The sequence below is a fragment of the Spermophilus citellus genome (assembly GCF_964194105.1).
Source record: "Spermophilus citellus genome assembly, chromosome: 7".
Taxonomy (NCBI): Eukaryota; Metazoa; Chordata; class Mammalia; order Rodentia; family Sciuridae; genus Spermophilus; species Spermophilus citellus.
Genome location: NC_138188.1, coordinates 24857098 through 24879399, shown reverse-complemented (window position 1 = coordinate 24879399; position 22302 = coordinate 24857098). Strand labels below are relative to the sequence as shown.

The following is a 22302-nucleotide window of genomic DNA, read 5'->3' as shown; positions in this document are numbered from 1 at the left end:
CAGATGAGCTGCAGCTCCTTTAAGATTAGACCTATGAACTGGGCGTGGTGGCATATGCTTGTAATCCCAGTAGCTCAGGAGGCTGAGGCAGGAGGATTAGGAGTTCAAAGGCAAACATAGTGAGGCCCTAAGCAACTCAGTGAAACCCTGTCTCTGAATAAAATACAAAAAGAACCGGCGATGTGGAATCAGTGATTCAGCGATGTGGAATCAGTGATTCAGCGTCTGGGTTCAATCACCGATAACAAAACCAATAAATAAATAAATTAAAAAGTAGAGATTAGCTCTGTGGGGCTGGGGTTGTGGTTCAATGGTAGAGCGCTTGCCTAACACATGTTAGCCACTGGGTTTGATCCTCAGCACCACATAAAAATAAATTAAATTAATTAAATAAAGGTATTGTGTCCATCTACAATTAAAAAACAAAAGATTAGATCTGTGATTCCAACATACTTAGCAGTAATTCTTTAATCTCAGGCACCGGTTGTTTTCCTGCAGCAAGACCTAGGTGATATGGTGCTTCAGTGTAATCACTTAAGGACAGTATCATAGGATCTACTCCAGGGATTTGTGAGAATGGAGGAGCTATTTAAACAGTAAGTGCTTAATAAACAGGAGCTCTCATTTCTGGCACAGTCATATCTCATTGTTGTTGAAGATTGAGGAGTTTGGTCATTACTTCCTCTGACCTTGTATATATGCCTTAGGGACATTCCTTATTGGGTAGTTATCTTCATTTGTTTCTGTGTGATCCATCTCTCATCATGGAGTAAAACTCTTAGCATACAGTGACTGCATTAGCGCTTGCTTGTAGATGAATTTAAAAGCTTCAAAAACTTGGCAGCTATCTGTTTTCTTTTTTAAATTTCTTTTTGGGGCTGGGGATGTGGCTCAAGCGGTAGCGCGCTCGCCTGGCATGCGTGCGGCCCGGGTTCGATCCTCAGCGCCACATACAAACGAAGATGTTGTGTCCGCCGAGAACTAAAAAATAAATATTAAAAAAATTCTCTCTCTCTCTCTCTCTCTCTCTCTCTCTCTCTCTCTCCCACTCTTTCTTTAAAAAAAAAAAATTTCTTTTTGGTTGTTGATGAACTTTTTTTTTGTCTTTATTTTTATGTGGTGCTGAGGATAGAACCCAGTGCCTCACGCATGCTAGGTGAGAATGCTACCACTGAGCTACAACCCCAGCCCTGTTTTCTTGTTTCTATCCCATGAATCCTCCTCCCCTGCCCTGTTTTTTCTTCCCGTTGCAAAACCAATATATGTTCAGAGTTTAAGAATATTTCAGGGCTGGGGATGTGGCTCAAGCGGTAGCGCGCTCACCTGGCATGCGTGTGGCCCGGGTTCGATCCTCAGCACCACATACCAACAAAGATGTTGTGTCCGCCGAGAACTAAAAAATAAATATTAAAAATTCTCTCTCTCTCTCTCTCTCTGTCTCTCACTCTCTCTTTAAAAAAAAAAAAAAAAAAAGAATATTTCAAAGAGTTAGAAACATTCAGAAAACTGAAAAGGAGGGAATGATGATCTTATCACCTACTATAGGACAGGTTTTGTGACACTGGAAGTTGATATATAACTTACATATAAGTAAATAATACATAATCACAAATTTCATCTTTATTTATTTATTTTTGTGCCAGGGATTGAACTCAGGAGCATTCGACCACTGAGCCACATCCCAGCCCTTTTTTGTATTTTATTTAGAGGTAGGGTCTCACTGAGTTGCTTAGCACCTTGCTTTTTGCTGTCTGGCATGAGACGATCCTCCTGCATCAGCCTCTTGAGCCGCTAGGATTATAGGAATGTGCCACTGCAGCTGGCACAAATACCATCTTTAAACAAAAGAAGTTACAATATGAAGACAAGTAGATAAGAAATGGATGTTCAGATTGAAAGTGGTTGTTTATGGATTTGGATTGAAAAAGAAATCCCCAAAATTTACACATTTTAAAAAGCAGACTTTTCTACAACTGCAGTACTTTTCCCCTACACTTTTGGGCATTATTTTGATACTTTCTGTGACCGCAGTGAGAGAACAGAAGGGTTACATAGTCAGTCCTCAAGGATGGTGATCCATCTGCTTTTTATTACTGACAACTCAGAAAAGTTTCTTTCTGGGCTGGGGATGTGGCTTATAGGAAGAGTGTTAGCCTAGCATGCATGAGGCCCTGGGTTCTATCTCCAGTGCCACACACTTAAAAAGTTTATATTGTTTCATTTTGTATATTGTCATCTTATTTGGGAAACCTGCATTAGGTTTCTTTCACTTTAGGGCATTTGAGACTTCAAGGCATTCAAGATTGCTTTGTTGTGTGTGTGTGTGTGTATGTGTGTGTGTGTGTTTGGTACTGGGTATTGAACCCAGATCCTTGCACTAGGCAAGTATTCTACCTCTGAGCTACATCCCCAGCCCGACCCTTTTTATTTCATTTTGAGACAGGGTCTTGCTGAGTTGCGCAGGTTGGCCTCAAACTTGTAGTCCTCCCATTTCTGTTTCCTGAGTCACTAGAATTATAGAAATGTGTCACTATGCCTGGTTTCTTACATGGGCTCTTTAGAATTTAGGGGACTGATAGCCATGGCTCCTGTGAGTAGTTGGTACTTTCTTCTAGTTATTGTCTGTGATAAAATATACACTAAATTGACCATATTAACCATTTTTAAGTGTATAATTCAGTGGTATAGTGGTACTTTCCATCAGTCTTTGTCTTTATAATCCAGACAATATAGGTTATACAATCTTAAATCTTGTTCTTTTGCTTAAATAAACTTTTAAAAATCAATGTATCAGGGCTGGGGATGTGGCTCAAGCGGTAGCGCGCTCGGTGCGGCCCGGGTTCGATCCTCAGCACCACATACCAACAAAGATGTTGTGTCTGCTGAGAACTAAAAAATAAATATTAAAAATTCTCTCTCTCTCCTCTCTCACTCTCTCTTTTAAAAAAAAATCAATGTATCAGTTAAAAAATAAGTCAGATTAATGGGGGGGGTTTAAAAAAAACAGAAAATTAGTAGGAATACTTTTATTGAATCCTAATAGTACATAATGTAGTTTGAGTAAAAGTAACTCTTTTTGTTTCATTCCTCTTCTATCACTGGATGTTAGAGGGTAAAAGGTATAAATGGTGTTTTACAAAGACTTGATTTTATGGAACAGTGGACTTGGGGTTTGTGGCATTTTCTCAGGTTAATTGTAGTTTGTTGCTGTGTATCCAGGTGGGTCAGTCTAGTGCTCCCCAAGCAAATAATGATAGCTTTCCTCTTTGCTTCCTGGTTTTATTTTGCCTAAAATTCTTTTTTTAATACTTATTTTTTTAGTTATAGATGGACATAATATATTTTATTTTTATGTGGTGCTGGGGAACGAACCCAGTGCCTCACACATGGTACGCTCTACCTCTGAGCCACAGCTCCAACCCTCTTTGGTATCATCTTGCTGAGACACCTTAACTTTCCTCCTGTTTTAGCCTCCTGAGTAGCTGGGATTACAGGCATATGCCACCATGCCTGGTATGTGTAACTTTTTTTTTTTCCTCTTGACTTTCACTTCCCCTTTCCCTTTCCCTTTCCCTTTCCCATGAGAAGAGGTCTTACTAACTGTGTGTGTGTGTGTGTGTGTGTGTGTGTGTGTTTTGCTTGGGCTTGAACCCAGGGTGAGGCAAGCACTCTACCAACTGAGCTATATCCCCAACCCCTGAGGTGAGGTCTTACTGTGTTGCTTAGGCCGATCTCGAATTCCTAGGCTTAAGCAATTTTCCCACCTTTTCCTATAGCTGATAGGAATGCAAAAAGGTACAGCACTTTGGAAATTTGTTTAACAATTTCTTATAAAACTAAACATACATAGGATGGTAGTACACATCTGTAATCCCTAGCTATATGTGAGTATTTCAGTAACTGATTCTGATGCAATCTTCAGTTGTGTGTGCATATATGCTGAGTGGTGATTCTAGAGCTCATTTGGGAGGACATTTGAGTGATGAAGGTTATTTTTCTGCCATAACTCAATGTTGACCCTGGAGCTTTTTTTGAGGCAGAGTAAGTGGCCTCAGTGGATCCCATTGGTAACATCATTAATTAGATTCTGGATGAGTGATTTAAAGGACTCAGAGGCTTTATAAAGGGCTCAGAGGCTTTCATGAGTTATAGCTGTGATTTATTTGCATATTTTAAAAAGTTTAGAATATTAAGGCATTGTTTCCAGCAGATCCTTTAATAGTCTTTTGTAAATCTTGGGGATCAACTGGGGAAAAGCTATTACCTAGCCTAGGATCATGCTCAAATGTTCCTTATCTGTTCATAGTTTCATGGACACCTGTGAGGCAATGTGGAAAGCTAAAAGAGATGCTAAATCTGAAACCAGTATTTTGTAGTTATTCCCAATCTCCGTAGATAGGTACATGGTCCACACATTGCATGAGTAATCCAGGATTTCTGAGAAACTGAACCTTAGTCTTTGGATGTTTAAAAACCATTAAAGAGATCCTACTGCTCAAACTGCATGTAGAAAACACATACATACACAAACATATACACACATACACACAGAAACAGGTAAAAGAAAAGAACAGGTGCTTTGGAGCCCTTCCTTCTTTTGGCCTAAGGCCTCTAGGGAGGAAGTTGAATTTGTGTATAATTCTTGGGAAATTGATTATTATTTTTCACAGGGATAAGACCTGTAAGAGACCCGAGAATAGAAGCTCCACTTCTGTGTGCCTTGAAATGTGAAACATATTTTGCACAGTGAGGTCATACTGAGGTTCATACTGAGAGATTGAACATAATTGAAACAAGAATTGCAGGAATGCAGGGCTGGGACTGTAGTTCAGTGGTAGAGCACTTGCCTAGCATGTGTGAGGCACTGGGTTTGCTCCCCAGCACCACATAAAACTAATAGAGATTTTGTGTCCATCAACAAGTAAAAATATTTTTTTAAAAAACTGCAGGAATGTATCTGAATTTTCTGTTATTTATTTATTTATCTCTCTTTTTTTTCTTCCCCCTCACACCATCTTATATGTAATTTTTTTTTAGGTGAACACAATATCTTTATTTTATTTTATTTTTTTTATTGTTGGTTGTTCAAAACATTACATAGTTCTTGACATATCATTATATGTAATTTTGTATAACAATGAGGGTCTCCTTCCATCTTCCATGCAATTCCCCTTCTCCCTCCCATTCCCTCCCACCTCTCGTCCCTGTTTAGTGGTAATCTTCTTCTCGGGCTCTTCCTCCCTACTCTGTTTTGAGTCACCCCCCCTTATATCAAAGAAGACATTCAGCATTTGTTTTTTAGGGATTGGCTAACTTCACTTGGCATAATCTGCTCTAATGCCATCTATTTCCCTGCAAATGCCATGATTTTGATATTTTTTTAGTGCTGAGTAATATTTCATTGTGTATAAATGCCACATTTTTTTTATCCATTCATCTATTGAAGAGCATCTAGGTTGGTTCCACAGTCTAGCTATTGTGAATTGTGCTGCTATGAACATTGATGTAGCTGTGTCCCTATAGTATGCTCTTTTTAGGTCTTTTGGGTATAGTCTGAGAAGGGGAATAGCTGGGTCAAATGGTGATTCCATTCCCAGCTTTCCAAATTGGCTTCACCTATTTGCAGTGCCACCAGCAATGTACAAGTGTACCTTTTTCCCCACATCCTCGCCAGCACTTGTTATTGTTTGACTTCATAATGGCTGCCATTCTTACTGGAGTGAGATGGTATCTTAGAGTAGTTTTAATTTGCATTTCTCTGATTGCTAGAGATGGTGGGCATTTTTTCGTGTATTTATTGATTGATTGTATATCCTCCTCTGAGAAGTGTCTGTTCATATCCTTGGCCCGTTTGTTGATTGGGTTATTGGTTTTCTTGTTTAATTTTTTGAGTTCTTTGTATACTCTGGAGATTAGAGCTCTATCTGAAGTGTGAGGGATAAAAATTTGTTTCCAGGGTGTAGGCTCCCTATTTACCTCACTTATTATTTCTTTTGCTGAGAAAAAACTTTTTAGTTTAAATACGTCCCATTTGTTGATTCTTGATTTTAACTCTTGTGCTATAGGTGTCCTATTAAGGAATTTGGAGCCCGACCCCACGAGATGGAGATTAGAGCCAACTTTTTCTTCTATTAGACGCAGAATCTCTGGTTTGATTCCTAGCTCCTTGATCCATTTTGAGTTAACTTTTGTGCATGGTGAGAGAAAGAGATTTAATTTCATTTTGTTGCATATGGATTTCCAGTTCTCCCAGCACCATTTGTTAAAGATGCTATCCTTTCTCCATTGCGTGCTTTGTCTAATATAAGGTAGTTGTAATTTTGTGGATTGGTCTCTGTGTCCTCTATTCTGTACCATTGGTCTACCTGCCTGTTTTGGTACCAATACCATGCTGTTTTTGTTACTATTGCTCTGTAATATAGTTTAAAATCTGGTATCGCTATACCACCTGTTTCACTCTTCCTACTTAGAATTGCTTTAGCTATTCTGGGTCTTGTATCTTTCCAGATGAATTTCATGGTTGCTTTTTCTATGTCTGCGAGGAATGCTGTTGGGACTTTGATTGGCATTGCATTAAACCTATAGAGTACTTTTGGTAATATGGCCATTTTAATGATATTAATTCTGCCTATAGATTCTGTTTTTATTTATGTATGTAACACAGTAGTGCTTAACCACTGAGTCACATCTCCAGCCATTTTTATTTTTAATTTTCAGATAGCATCTTCTAAGTTGCTGAAGCTGGCCTCAAACCTTGTGATCCTCCTGCCTCAAATCTCCTAAATTGCTGGGATTACAGGCATGTACCACCACACCTGGCTATTTTATTTATTATTATATTTTTAGTTTTTAGTTGTAGTGGGACACAATACCTTTATTTCACTTATTTATTTTTATGTGGTGCTGAGAATCGAACCCAGGGTCTCGCATGTGAGGTAAGTGCTCTACTGTTGAGCCACAACACCAGCCCCTATTTTTTTTTTTTAAGCCAGAATTTTTATTGGGTGACTAATTGTTGAAACTCTCAAGATGAACTGGATGTTGCCCTCTTGGGTTTAGGAGTTCCTTCATGGAATCCCTCCCTGAATCTGTGTTATTACAAATTTTAGGTGCCTTATTTGACCAGTCCTGGTGGTATTTTGCCTTGGCGCTCCAGTTATACTTTCTCTTGCCCTTGGCAGGGTAGCCACATCTGCCACAGGTTGACTTTTGATGGTGACAGGCCTTAGAGCTACAATAATGGCACAATGTGTGTGTCTTATCATGATCATGATGCTATCCAAATGATAATGTTCTCTTCATCATCTTGCTTCTGCTGCCATGTGAGGCAAATGCTCTACTAAGCTGGGCTGGAGTTAACTTTTTTTTTTTTTAAGATTAAAAATTTTTATTTTGAGACAAGGTCTTTCTAAGTTACACAGGCTGGCCTCAAGCTTGTAATCCTCCTGCCTCAGTCTCTTGAATAGCTGGGATTACCGGTATGTGTCACCATACCCAGCTGTCCTATTTTATTTAAAACCAAAAAGCTACTATTGAAAGAGTAGGGCATGGTTGGCCCTTTTGGCCTCAAAGAGAAAAAAATCTTTCCAGTAAGCAATACCAAGGGAAAGGTCAGGCTGACAGTACCAACACATCAGGCACTATACATATATATATATATATGTTTTTTTTTTTTTTTTTAAGTGTGAAAGTTCAAAGATACTCCAGGCTTTAGAAACACAATCCAAAGTCTTAATAAAGGTATAAATCAGCTTTTGCTATCAGGGTAATGCTAGCAATGATGCTAACAACCCCTTCTAATTCTGGTCTGAATCCCAGAAATGAATACAATTAAGTAAAAAATTCTCTTTTTTCCAGTCATGTATCTTACCCATTACCACCTCCATTGAAAAATCAAACAAAACCTGACACTTGGGCTGGGGTTGTGGCTTAGAGGTAGAGCGCTCACCTACCATGTGTGAGGCCCTGGGTTCAATCCTCAACCACATAAAAATAAATAAAATAAAGGTGTTGTGTCCAACTACAACTTTAAAAAAAAAAAAAAGAAAGAAAAAAAAAAAAAACTGGCCCGTCATGGCATCTCTGTGGACTGTGGTTCATAGGTGCAAATGGAGGCCAAAAGGGCCAGCAAAGGTTTCCACCTCTCCCTCCTCTCTGGTCCCCAGGGTGTTCATTAGCTGCCACGTGGAGATGTGGCACCTTGCCACCCCTCCACCTGCCTTGAACTCTGGCAATCCACAATTTGCTGCTCCCAGAAGAATCATCATCATCATCTTGGGTAGAGAGGTAGAGAAAATAAGACTCATTCTTGCCTAAGTGAACTCTAATGAGATGTGCGGTGGAATTAGAGGGACAGTTGCAGATTCTCTGCCCCTTAACTACATAGAGACCCCAAAGCCTCTGGCTCCCTCTTTCTAAGTTCTAGTTTTTTGGTTTGCGAGACAGAGGAGAGAGGCTAGGCACAAATTTCTACTCTTTGGGTTTTAAGTGGTAACTAGTAGTCTTTCATTTTTGTGGTTGTGAATTGAACCTGAGGCCTTGCACATGTGAGGCAAATGCTCTACTACGGTGGAGTTAACTTTTTTCTAATCTTGAGACTATCTCACTAAGTTGTGCAAGTTGAGCTTGAATAGTGATTCTCCTGCCTCAGCTGCCACAGCAGCTGGAATTACAGGCATGTGCCATCATAACCTACTCTTTCAATGGGAACTTTTTGGTTTTTGGTTTTAAATAAAATAGGACAGCTGGGTGTGGTGGCACATACCTGTAATCCCAGCTATTCAGGAGACTGAGGCAGGAGGATTGCAAGCTTGAGGCCAGCCTGTGTAATTTAGAAAGACCTTGTCTCAAAATAAAACCTAGTATGTACCAGTCTGTATAATTTGGAGCAGATTTGATGTTGGGTAAGTAAAATCGGCCCTGTTTGTTTGTTTATTAGTACTGGGGATTGAAACCAGGGGCTCTTTACCAGTGAGCCACATCCCGAGGGCCCCCCCACTTTTACTGTTTTTACACAAACGGAGCACAACTTGTCATTTCTCTGGTTGTACCCTATGTACGGGTATCACACCATTCATGCTGTCATACCCGTACATAGGGTAATAATGTCTGATTCATTCCACCATCTTCCTGCCTCTGCCCAGTCTAAAGTTCCTCCATTCTTCCCTTGTCCTAACCACCCCCCCCACGTCTCCACCCTCCCATGGATCAGCATCCACTTATCAGGGGAAACATTTGGCCATTGGTTTTTTGGGATTGCATGATATTCTCCAACTCCATTCATTTACCTACAAATGCTGTAATTTCATTCTTCTTCTTCTTTTAATTGTAGTTGAACACAATATATTTATTTTTTTAATGTCATGCTGAGGATTGAACCCAGGGCGTCGCATGTGCGAGGCAAGCGCTGTACTGCTGAGCCACAACCCCAGCCACTAATTTCATTCTTCTTTAAGGCTAATATTCCATATGTATATATACCACAGTGTGTTTATCCATTCATCTATTGAAGGTCTTCTGGATTGGTTCCTCAATTTAGCTATTGAACTGCTGTAAACATTGAGGTGGCTGCATCACTGTAGTATGCTAATTTTAAGTCCTTTGGGTATAGACCGAGGAGTGGGATAGCTGGGTCAAATGATGGTTCCATTCCAAGTTTATTAAGGAATCTCCATACTGCTTTCCAAAGTGGTTGTATCATTTTGCATTCCCATCAGCAATGAAATGAGTGTACCTTTCCCCACACATCCTCGCCAGTACTTGTTGCTTGAATTCTTGATAATTGCCATTCTGACTAGAGTGAGATGAAATCTTAGTTTTGATTTGCATTTCTCTAATTGCTAGAGATGTTGAACATTTTTTTTATATATTTGTTGGTTCATTGTATATCTTCTGTGAAGTGTTTGCTCATTTCCTTAGCCCATTTATTGATTGGGTTGCTCTATCTGATGTGCATGTGATAGATTTTCTCCCATTCTGTTGGCTCTCTCTTCACGTTATTGATCGTTTCCTTTGCTGCAGAGAAGCTTTTTAATTTGAATCCATCCCATTTATTGATTGTTGATTTTATTTCTTGTAAAGGAAGTCAGGTCCTAAGCCAATATGAAGAAGATTTGGGCCTGCTTTTTCTTCTATTAGGTGTAGAGTCTCTGGTCTAATTCCTAGGTCCTTGATCCATGTTGAGTTAAGTTTTGTGCAGGGTGAGATAGAGAGGTCTAATTTCATTTTGCTGCATAAGGATTTCCAGTTCTCCAGGATCATTTGTTGAAGAAGTTATTTTTTGGCACCTTTGTCTAGTATGAAATAGCTGTATTTATGTGGATTTGTCTCTGTGCCCTCTATTCTGTACCATTGGTCTACATGTCTATTTTGGTGCCAATACCATGCCATTTTTGTTGCTATAGCTATGTAGTATAGTTTAAGGTCTGGTATTGTGATGTCTCCCGCTTTACTCTTCTTGCTAAGGATTGCTTTGACTATTCTGGGTCTCTTATTTTTCCAAATGAATTTCATGGTTGCTTTTTCTATTTCTGTGAAGAATGTCATTGGTATTTTGATTGGAATTGCATTAAATCTGTATAGTACTTTTTTTTTAATTTTAATATTTATTTTTCAGTTTTTGGTGGACACAACATCTTTGTTTGTATGTGGTGCTGAGGATCGAACCTGGGCCGCACGCATGCCAGGCGAGCACGCTACCACTTGAGCCACATCCCCAGCCCTGTATAGTACTTTTGGTAATATGGTCATTTTGACAATTTTCCTAGAGACAGGGTCTGGTTAAGTTGCTTAGGACCTCACTAAGTTGTTGAAGCTGGCTTTGAACTCTTGATCCTCTTGCCTTACGCTCCCAAGCCACTGGGAATTACAGGTGTGCACTACAGCTCCAGTTTTTTTTTTTTTTTTTTTAAATTTGAGACTGCTTCTTGCTAAGTTGCTAAGTAAAAGGGCTTGTGTAACTAGGCACCTCAGCTCTATCATCTGGAGAGAGTCTGAAATGACTAGAGTGTATTCATCCTTATAGTCACTTTGCCTGTGTGGTTTGGGAACTCTTCTCAGTACCTGCCTTTCTGAGAGGGCTTCTGTGATAATGACAAAGTAGCATCAGGTGAGAAATCAGGGTCTTTGAGGTCTATGTTCTTTGCATATAATAAAGCTTTGAATTCTTGAATCCAGCTGGGTCAACAGTCGGGTTTTCTGAAAGGAAAAGATTATCACAGGGCTGGGGTTGTGGCTCATTGGTAGAGCACTTGCCTACTGTGTGTTGAGGCCCTGGGTTCGATCCTCAGCACCACATAAAAAAAAATAAAGCTATTGACAACTACAACTAAAAAATAAATATTTTTTTAAAAATCACCAACTTAAATTCTTTAAAAGAGGCTATTACAGAAGATATAAATTTTGGTGAAAACACTTTTTTCACTTTTTTGATTGATGCATTATAGTTGTACATAGTGGTGGAATATAATCTGGCCATTATCACCTGAAAGCACTTTTATAGGACAAACTAAATGTCCCACATATGCAGCAAAATTAAGGCATCCTCCAGTCTAGGATTTTAAGTTTCATTTGGGAACTGTGATTGTGGGTGTGTTTTCTAACCTCCTCAAATTGGCTTCATTGCCTGCAGTAGGGAGAGTAGTATCTACCTCATTAAAAGTATCCAGAGGACCAAGTAAGAAGTTCTGTAATGAGCTTTTTACAGGTTTGCTGAGCACATCAGCAAACCCTTCCTCACTCTCACTATCGCAGATGGAGTCATGGGAACTGCACAAGTTCCCAGTAAGATCCCTGTACATATACATACAGTGGTTTAAGTCAGGAATGCTAGTAGAAACTACATTGTCTATAAATTATAGCCAGAAAACATACCTAGCCTGACATGCCTTGAATCAGTTAATAGGGTGTGTAAAAAGGTCTGCTTTGCTGAGATCCAGTTGTGCGCCTGGATGCATAATCAGAACTAAGGTCCTAGACTTATGGTGGATAAGAGCCCTGACTGCCCCAGGAGCACAACTTTGGCTTAAAGGTATGCCCCAGCTTTTAGTGATCAGGATAGAACTGATAAAAATAGTTGGTTGACCTAGAACACTGTGTATCTTTTAAAATGAAGTTAACCAGCCTTGATTGGTTGTTTTTAGATACAGACGTTAATCATTAAAGCTGGTCCCAAGCTCCACTGCTAAAAAGGTTAATGGAGCTTGTCTTTGGCCTTGGACTGGGGCAGTATGTGTGGATACCTTGGGCGGATAAGTCCGAGATGATGGATAAGTTGGTTTTCCCTGTAGAAATTGCATTAAATGGATAGATTTGAGCACCTTTCACCTTAAGTTTGTCTATCATATTAGACAATTGTAAGATTTAATTTGAATATAATGTTTGAAATTGTGATCTTTGATCTTTACCTTTTCATGGCTTTGTGTTTTGTCTGTTATGGTGACTTTGTAATGCTGTAGTGTCCCTGTTGGAGCACAGTTTCTGCGTGTTCTCATTCACCATGTCCTTCTCCTTCCCTCTCCTCCCTCAGCTCAGGGTGTTTTTATCTTTCTGAGGGAAGAGGCGGGGCTGGGGTGGGCAGCGTGGGCGGAACCCTAAGTGAGCTTGTACTGTTTGCCTTTCTGCTGGAGAATTGGAACCTAAGGCGGTTTCCACAAATCAATGTGCTTGCTTCCGGCAGAGCATTCTGGCCTACACAAACGTAGGAGCGGAGACCAAACAGAAGGAGGATCAGACAAGACAAGTGACGGAGGACGAGCTGGCTGTAGACCCTGCTGCCTCCCCGTTTTCCCTGCCGTCTGCGTCCGGAGGATGAGCCCAGCCTTCAGGGCCATGGACGTGGAGCCCCGCACCAAGGGCGTCCTGCTGGAGCCCTTTGTCCACCAGGTTGGGGGGCACTCTTGTGTTCTACGCTTCAATGAGACGACCCTGTGCAAGCCCCTGGTCCCGAGGGAGCATCAGTTCTACGAGACCCTCCCAGCTGAGATGCGCAGATTCACTCCCCAGTACAAAGGTGAGCCCCCAACTGCTGGAGGGGTCGCCAGGCTGGTGAGGAGATGTGAGGGATCACGGCCATGGAAGGCCCTGGCAGCCATCCTGGGAACCCTCACCCCCTCCCCACTCACTTTGTGTTTTCCCTCCTCCTGGCCCTCAGCCCAGCACCTCACACCCTCAGTTTTCAAGCCCTGGTAAGATTGCTCAATTGTGCTTTGTTTCGTGGATTTGTTTTGAGTTTATTTTTGGTGGAAGTTTAGTTGTGTTTTATGTTCAGGTATCTCTTGATCACAGTAACCCATAATCCCCCATGGTGGGGACAGTGGGGGAAGACTTTGGGAGGATTTTACCCAGAATTCTTGCCGCCTGCTTTTTGTCCTCCAGGAAACCAGAAGCCCTGGTGATTAGGTAGGCTGGGAGCAGGGTTGAGTCAGATGGAATGCAGGAGTGGGAGGACTGTGCTGATTAGCTGAAGCCCTTTGCAATTATGGAAATCCCCAAAATTGCTACATGAAGGCAAATGGTTGATTCACATATTGTAGTTTTTTCTTCCTTTTATAATGATTCTTTGGGGGGGACATAAGCAGCCACCAGCATGGTGTGGTCTGGGGGGGAACTTTTGTAAATCAAAGGAGAACATATTAAAGAAATTAATTTTAAGTGGGTATTACTGGATATATAAAAGACCAGAACAACTTAGGTTCTTCTGGGACTGTTTAAACATTATTTTTTTAAAAAACAGAATGTTCTGGGCACCTCTCTGTACTCTAAAATGCATGTGTGTTAGGGTGGGGGTGGGGGAGTTGTGGGCCCTCACTTGGTCCTTCTCTTGTTTTTTCCAGGACAAAGCGAGTTCCCTTGTTAGCTGGCCACCCTTGCCCCCTTTTTTCCTCTGGTCCTTTTCCCCATGGCCACAGGGAAGTGTGGTCCCCTGAAATCCCCACCTTGGCTCCTCTGCACCTAGAGCTGGGGGCTACCTCAGAAGTGTCATCTCTCTCAGCACGCATTCCCCTGCAGCAAGCAAGCGGGCGGGCAGCAAGGACTGAGCAGATTGAGTGATCCTGGGGCAGAGAGGCCTGGGAGGAAAGGTGTTCAGCCAGTCGGTTGTAAGGCACTCATCGGCACCTGCTGAAATGCTCCTACTGACAGCTCCCTCCTCAAAGACTTGTCTAATTGCACATGGCAGGTTCTAGAGACTCAAGGGTGGAGAGCTGCTTTCAAGGCCACAGTGTGTCTGTCCTCCTGGTCCAACCCTATTTACCTTGTATTTGTTTATTTACTTATTCATTTATTTTTGTGACAAACTGCAAAGACTAATAAAAAGCATAATTGAGAAGGACAAAAGGCTTGAGGCACCTACCTAAGTGGGGGTGCTACAGTAAGCCTTTGCTAGGGTGTCTGTTGTGCTGTGTGGTTTGTTTTGTTTGCCCCTTTATTTTGCTTTGCTTACCCAGTCTTCCTTACTTTTAGATGCCTCTTACCCTGTGACAAACTTGTGTTTCCTTGCATTCAGGTTCTGCCTTAAAGCAAGCTTCCAGGCGGTCGGAGTTTCTGTTCAGGGCATTAAAAATTTCCACAAGATATAAAGAGCAATGTTTTTGCATCTCTCTTAGTATTAGAAGAGTTACACAAAAATTAATAAAACATTTTCAATGATGGAAAAATGTGTCTTGTAATTCTTTGGCTCTTGCCTTGTTGAGTGCATTAGAGAGGAAGACTCTCGGCCATGTTTGCTCCCTAATCGCTTGTCTTGTATGGTGTCATTTTTTTCTAGCTGTTTTGATATTTGTTAGGTTTGCAGATGAGTTTGGGGCCTCTGGCAACATAGAGACTAAGGAACAGGGTAAGAAAAACAACAAATGTTACAATCATGTTATTTAGAAAGCATCTTTCTGTGGAATTAAAGCTCCTTTTGCTCCTCGCCCCATTTCCAGGTGTGGTGTCTGTGCGCTTTGAAGAAGATGAAGACAGGAACTTGTGTTTAATAGCGTATCCATTAAAAGGGGACCATGGAACTGTGGACTTTGTAGACAATTCAGACTGTGAACCAAAAAGTAAGCTTCTAAGGTGGACAAACAAAAAACATCACATGCTAGAAACGGAAAAGACCCCCAAGGACTGGGTGCGCCAGCACCGGAAAGAGGAGAAGATGAAGAGGTAGGTACACTAATAGGGGAATCCTTGGGCTCTGTGGGAAGGTCAGTGTTGGGGTTCTTAGTTATAGCTGACTGAGTTCCCTGGAGGTGAAAATTCATGGAGGGCTTACAGTTGCCTTGTCTTTCAATGGTTAGTTCCCACATGGCATGCCCAGCATCTCTTTAATTAACTTCTGGGTTAGGTCATGCCATTTTTGGTAAATAGCTGAAGCAGTAGCTGTAAAAAGAGATTTCGTGTACATTCCTTCAGCTGCTGCTCTGTGCCAGGCTATAGCCTGGGTCCTGTAGATGTGATAGGAGTTACCTACCCCTTTACTTCAGGTTGCTTACTAATTGTGGGAGACATTTGTGAAACTCAGGGATCTGTTTGGGCAGAGTTTTCAAGTACCATACATTAGCAAAGCTTGTTAATATATCAAATATGGCCGGACGTGGTGGCACATGCCTGTAATCCCAGGGGCTCGGAAGGCTGGATCACAAGTTCAAAGCCAGCCTCAAAAATGGCGAGGCACTAAGCAACTCAGTGAGTCCCTGTCTCTAAATAAAATACAAAATAGGGCTGGGGATATGGCTTAGTGGTTGAATGCCCCTGAGTTCAATCCCTGGTACCAAAAATATATATATATAAAAAAAAAAAATAATGTGGCCAAGTAGATTAACTTATTTATATGGGATTTCACCTAAGATTTTCCCAGTCTCTAGATGGGAAGTCAGATGAACCTGTGTACCACATGTGGGTTTGAGGGTATTGCCTGGAATAGGGGAATAGAAGCTGCCTGACTTGGAAGTTGGGAGGCAGAGGCTGATCTTGCTTCTTAGGTTTCCCTTGTAGAAAATAGTGATGGCATGGCCCCTTAATTAACTTTCATGAGATAAAATAGACCTCATGATAATAAGGTACAATGATAAAATGTACCCATTTAAAGTGTTTAATGAGTTTGTAACCATCACCATATCAAAATATCTAACTTTTCATCACTCCAGAAAGCTCCCTCATGCATCTTTGACACTGAATTTTTTGACATTATGACTTATTGGAACCTTATATCTTCATAGCCATAAGTTAGAAGAAGAATTTGAATGGCTAAAGAAATCTGAAGTCTTATACTACAGTGTAGAAAAAAAGGGGAGTATAAGTTCCCAGCTCAAACACTATAATCCTTGGAGCATGAAATGTCACCAGCAACAGTTACAGAGAATGAAGGAGAATGCAAAGCATCGGAACCAGTACAGTATCCTTTGTTCATGGGACATCCCTACCTTGTTGGGGCAGGGAGGGAAAGTGTGGAGGGCTTGAAGAGAGTGGTTGGGTTTGTTTTGTTAAGTCATAATTGAATTTCCTCTATTGGGGTTGTGCCAGAATACTTCTGTGATGCTCATGGATAGGTATTGCTTCTCTTAGGGCTAGGGACTGGCCTCTGAGTGTAGGTGGTAGGGAATGAGGGATATCTCATGAAGGGGCCACCTTATATCAGGTGTACTTTAGATAGTCTAGGGAAGATGGCACAGAGCTGATCCCTGTTTGAAATTCCTGCAGAAGATTCCCAAATCTTCTTCAACTAAAGGGATTAAGAGAAAACTAACCTTTCAGTTCCGGTTTTTTTTTTTTTTTTTTTTACCTTATGGGTTGAAAATCTTCAGAACTGAAGTTGTTTTATTTATTTTTAACTTTTATTAAGGAAAATATGTTAAAATAATGCATTGACAGAGTATTTCTCCACCCAGGTTTGTCAGTTAACCCACTTATGTCAGTCTTGTGTCATGACTTTCTTTATTTACCCACTACCCTTCATACCTGGACTTTTTGGTTGTGCTGGGGGATGGATGAAACCCAGGGCTTTATGCATGCTAGGCAAATACTCTTTACCACTGAACTTTTTTTTTTTTTTTTTTTTTAATATTTTTAGTTGTAGATGAACACAATACCTTTGTTTTGTCTATTTGTTTTTATGTGGTGCTGAGGATTGAACCCAGTGCCTCACACATGCCAGGCAAATGCTCTACCACCGAGCCCCAGACCCAGCCCCCTGGTTTTTAAACAGAAGATTTTTTCCACCTATACTCTTTTCAAAGCAAATCTGAGCTATATAATTTCATCTGTGTGTACCTTAGTATGTATCTCTAAAAGATGAGACTATTTTAACAGTTGAACACCATTTTCATTTTTTTTTCATTCTTAAGTTTTAGGTGGACACAATATCTTTATTTTACATTTATGTGGTGCTGAGGATCAAACCCAGTGCCTCGTGCATGCTAGGCAAGCACTTCTACCACTGAGCCACAACCCCAGCACCCCTGCATTTTCATTTCTTAAAAATTGGTAATTCCTAACTATAAACTACCTAATTCATGTTCACATTTTTCTAATTGTCTTCAGTGAGTATGTTTTTATTGTTTGTTAGAATGGGAATTCACGTAAGTTGCATTGGATCGAAATGTTTAAGTCTTTAAATACCACTCTCATTTTTTCTTAGAAATTAATTAAATAATTCCTTCCTTCCTTTCTGTGCAACACAGGATCACTCTACCCCTGAGCTGTATGTCTAGACTTTTTGTTGTTGTAGGTGGATATAATATCTTTTATTTATTTTTATGTGGTGCTAAGGGTCAAACTCAGTGCCTTCCATGCTAGGCAAGCGCTCTACCACTGAACTACAACCTCAGCCCACTAGCTTTTTTTTTTTTTTTTTTTTTTTTTTTAATTTGAGGTCATTTCTCACTAATTGCCCAGGTTGGCCTCTTAACTCTGGAGTGGCTGGAGTTATAATCTTGTGCCACCATGCCCCTGCTGCCTTATTATTATTATTTTTTTAATATCAAAGAAACTGGGTCTTAGGTTGGGGTTGTGGTTCATTGGTAGAGCACTTGCCTAGCACGTGTGAGGCACTGGTTTAATCCTTGGCGCCACATAAAAATAAATAAATAAATAAAGGTATTGTGTCCAGCTACAACTAAAAAATATATTTAAAAAAAAAAAAGAAATGATGTCTTACCAGCTGTGGTGGTGCACATCTGTAATCCCAGCAACTCAGGAGGCTGAGGCAGGAGGATCACAAGTTCAAAGCCAGCCTCAGCAACTTATCAAAGCCTAAAGCAGGGGGCTGGATGTGGCTCAGCGGTAGTGCGCTCGCCTGGCATGCGTGCGGCCCGGGTTCAAACCTCAGCACCACATACAAACAAAGATGTTGTGTCCGCCAATAACTAAAAAATAAAATATTAAAATTCTCTCTCTCTCTCTCTCTCCCTCTCCCTCTCTCTAAAATAAATAAATAAATAGATAGATAGATTAAAAAAAAAAAAAGCCTAAAGCAATTCAGTGAGACCCTGTCTCTAATAAAATATAAAAAAGGGCTAGGGATGTGGTTAAGTGCCCCTGCGTTCAATCCCTATTACAAAAAAAAAAAAGTGCATCTAAAAGAGTTTTCTATGATCTGGGTTTTACTGATTGCATTCCTACATGTTTACTGTGTCCCCTCTGTTTCCACTTTTTTTTTTTTTTTTGCAATTTTTTTATTTTTTATCTTTAATGTGATGCTAATGATGGTAACCAGTGCTTCACAAGATGCAAGGCATGTGCTCTACCACTAAGCCACAACCCCAGCCCCTTCCACTGTTTTTTAAAATTTTTTTATTTTTTATTTATTTTTTGTTCTTTTTAGTTATACATGACAATATTTTATCATACATATATGGAGTATTACTTCCCTTTTTTAGCTTTATTTTATTTATTTATTTGTTTATTCTTACATGGTGCTGAAGATGGAACCCAGTGCCTCACACACATGAGGAAAGTTATCAACCACTGAGCTACAAATGCCAGCCCTACTTCCCATTTTTGTGGTTGTATGTGATGTGTAGTTACATTGGTCCTATATTCATATATGATGTCTTCAGTAGGTGATGATTGGATCTAAAGGCTTGATTTAAAGATCTAAAGAACTGATTTGGTTTCAGTTTGTGGGAATGGGAGCAGTAATCCCCAAGAAATTATATTGTACATGTCCATTGGGAAGCAGAGTCTTTCTCTTTGCCTTAGATCTAATTTTTCATTAGGTAGTTTTTTAATTTTGTTATTCACAAGCTGGAAACTTCCTATAAAACACAATTTTTCCTCATCAACTATATGCTTGAGGTATGGTTTATATATTTGTGTTTTAATCCATTGCAGTTGTTACCTTTACCAAGTTTGACACAGTGGTGGTAGTCTATGATAGTTATCTTGCTTTCTAGTATGAAAAAGAGTCTAGGAAATGACCATGTATATTTCCTGCTCCAGATGTGAACTCAAACCATTCCCCTAAGGCAGGGGTCAGTGAATCTTTTCAGTAAAGGGCCAAATAAATTTTTAGGTGTTGTGGGTCATATAGTTTGTCACAACTCTGCCACTATATATTTAAATGAACTAGTGTAGTTGTGTTCCAGTAAATATTTATTGTGACTCTAATTGAATATCATTCAATTTTCATGGATCATAAAGTATTATATTTATTTTGATCTCTTAAATGTAAAAACCACTACTAGCTCATAGATTGTACAACAATGTGCAGTGGACTGTAGTTTACCATTTCCTACTCTAAGGACCACTGGTTTCTATTAATGGGAAATAGACCATACTAGGGGTATTTATTATTTCTGGTCATTATTTCTAGACATTTTCCATGCACACAGCTTGGGAAATAGTTTTTTCAAGACAAATATTTTTTATGAATTTGTATTGATGTTTACAATTTATATCTAAGGCTGCAGGATTTACTGAGCTCATTCTATGTATAATTGAGGACAGTATGCTATTGTACTCTGATCCTACACAAAGCCTGGAGCACCTCAGGCCTGTATCAAGTCTAGACACTAGCTGCTCTCATGCCAGTTCCCTAACAAGAAGTTCCTCTTAGCTCTTTAGTTAGCTGTGAGCGCTCTATATAGGAGACAGCACAATTAATGGAGCCCCCTGTGGGGTTAGGCTTCTTTGGGTCACTGCATTCACACACAGTTCCCTGTGCCAAGGTATAATATGTAGCACTTTCTCTTGGGGATATAGTTCTTAACCACTTAGAATTTATATTACTGGAGAACCTGACTTCCCGCTACGAGGTGCCTTGTGTCTTGGACCTTAAGATGGGCACACGCCAGCATGGTGATGATGCTTCAGAGGAGAAAGCAGCTAACCAGATCCGAAAATGTCAGCAGAGCACATCTGCAGTCATTGGTGTGCGTGTGTGTGGCATGCAGGTGAGTAGTGTGCTGGTGCAAGACAAGGGCTAGCTAGGGAATCCAGTAGCTGCTGCTTCCCCACTGTGGTGTAGTTTTATTTGTTCTAAAGATTTCAGAATGACCCTATATGAATTTGATGCTTTCTGGTTAAAAAGAAAGAAAAGAAAGCATGTATTTTATGTCTGGGTAATTTCTCTGAGACTGTCCTAATAGGCTGAGTCCAGAACCTGTAGACAGGAGTAGAGAAAAAGACAAGAGGATTAGCCTGTCTCCACTGACCCAGATGTACAATAACTTAACCCAGGTCAGATGGCTGCATTGCAGGTTGATGCTGATCAGAGAAGACAGCAGCTCATGTGTGACTTGGTGTACTTATTAACGAAGAATCAGATCTAGAGCCTGGTGCAGTTGTACGCAATTTGATCCCAGCTATTCAGGAGACTGAGGCAGGAGAATTCCAAGTTTGAGCCAGCCTGCTCAACTTAGTGAGACCCTGTCTCAAAATTTTAAAAAGAGCGAGGAATGTATAATGGAATAGTGCTTGCCTAGTATGCATGGAGTCCTGGGTTCAATCCCCAGTACTACAAAAGAAAAAATAGGAGCAGATCCCAGATGTCACATCACCATCACCTTCCCCCACCCCAGTGTCCAAGCCTCATCCACTGACTTGCTGATCTCCCCACAGGTATACCAGGCAGGCACTGGGCAGCTTATGTTCATGAACAAGTACCATGGGCGGAAACTATCAGTGCAGGGCTTCAAGGAAGCACTTTTCCAGTTCTTCCACAACGGTCGGTACCTGCGTCGAGAGCTCCTGGGCCCTGTGCTCAAGAAGCTGGCTGAGCTCAAGGCAGTGTTGGAACGACAGGAATCCTACCGCTTCTACTCAAGCTCCCTGTTGGTTATCTATGATGGCAAAGAGTGGCCTGAAGTGGCCCTGGACTCGGATGAGGAGGACTTGGAGGACCTGTCAGAGGAGTCAGCTGATGAGTCTGCTGGTGCCTATGCCTACAAGCCCATTGGTGCCAGCTCAGTGGATGTGCGCATGATCGACTTTGCTCACACCACTTGCAGGCTGTATGGCGAGGACAGTGTGGTGCATGAGGGCCAGGATGCTGGCTATATCTTTGGGCTCCAGAGCCTGATAGACATTGTCACAGAGATAAGTGAGGAGAGTGGAGAGTGAACTTGCTGGTTGCTCCAGTACTTGAGAGAGACTCTGTGTCCCAGACACAGCTGTGCTGCGTCAGGGAGGAGGCCAGTATGGCCAGGTAGTGGTCCCTGCAGCCTGGAGCTGATGTGCAGTGGCCTCTGTGAGCCCCAACCCGAGCCAGCTCCAGCTGCACTCGGGAGTCTTTATTTATTTTAACTATTTCTTCAACATTCCACATTTGATGATGCAGATACCTCTTTGTTCCCTGAGTGTAAATGTTCTAATACAGATCTTTTTGTTTATTGTATCCATGTTGTTGTTCTTTTCCAGGGCATGTAGCACCCCTCCTAAACCTCAGAAGCTTACCATGTGTTGTGACCTCTTCCCTGGCTCTGTAATATTTCTACCCCCCTGGCTATTTCTAACCCCCATGGATTCCAAAGTTACTACAGTGTCTTGGCTTGGTTTCAACCTAGCACCCTGAGGTCATCAAAAAAGAAACCTCTATAGACCTACCTACCTGCCTGATCTGTGCTGGCTCTCTCATTATCCCTACCTAGAAACTATACTTTTTGTTTGTTTGTTTGTTTTAATTACACATGACAGTACAATGACCTTGACATCATACATTTGAATCAAAAGGGGTATAATTTCTCATTTTTCTGAGTGTACAGGTTGCAGAATCACATTGGTCATACAGTCACGTGTATACACATACAGCAAAACTATACTTTGACACTATACTTTGCCCCTATGTAGCAGCTTAAGCCAAAGTTAGGCAGCAGAGGCTCC

General features: G+C 40.9%; 1 protein-coding gene across 5 annotated transcripts in view; it reads left to right on the top strand.

Moving 5' to 3' along the window:
• The window catches only part of IP6K2 (inositol hexakisphosphate kinase 2), a 28691-nt gene extending 6868 nt beyond the window's left edge, over nucleotides 1–21823 (top strand). The window contains exons 1-7 of one of the 5 annotated variants that reach the window (XM_081302549.1): nucleotides 6058–6197; nucleotides 12677–13009; nucleotides 14765–14833; nucleotides 14925–15147; nucleotides 16203–16378; nucleotides 20200–20375; nucleotides 21043–21823. In XM_081302549.1, the coding sequence (XP_081158675.1) occupies nucleotides 12808–13009; nucleotides 14765–14833; nucleotides 14925–15147; nucleotides 16203–16378; nucleotides 20200–20375; nucleotides 21043–21543 (1347 nt within the window). In that variant the 5' untranslated portion in view covers nucleotides 6058–6197; nucleotides 12677–12807 and the 3' untranslated portion in view covers nucleotides 21544–21823. Of the gene's footprint in view, nucleotides 1–6057; nucleotides 6198–6774; nucleotides 6800–12676; nucleotides 13010–14764; nucleotides 14834–14924; nucleotides 15148–16202; nucleotides 16379–20199; nucleotides 20376–21042 lie in introns of those variants that run through there. The other 4 variants (XM_081302547.1, XM_081302546.1, XM_081302550.1 and 1 more) reach the window with 4 other exon arrangements.
• Nucleotides 21824–22302: the final 479 nt, after the last annotated feature.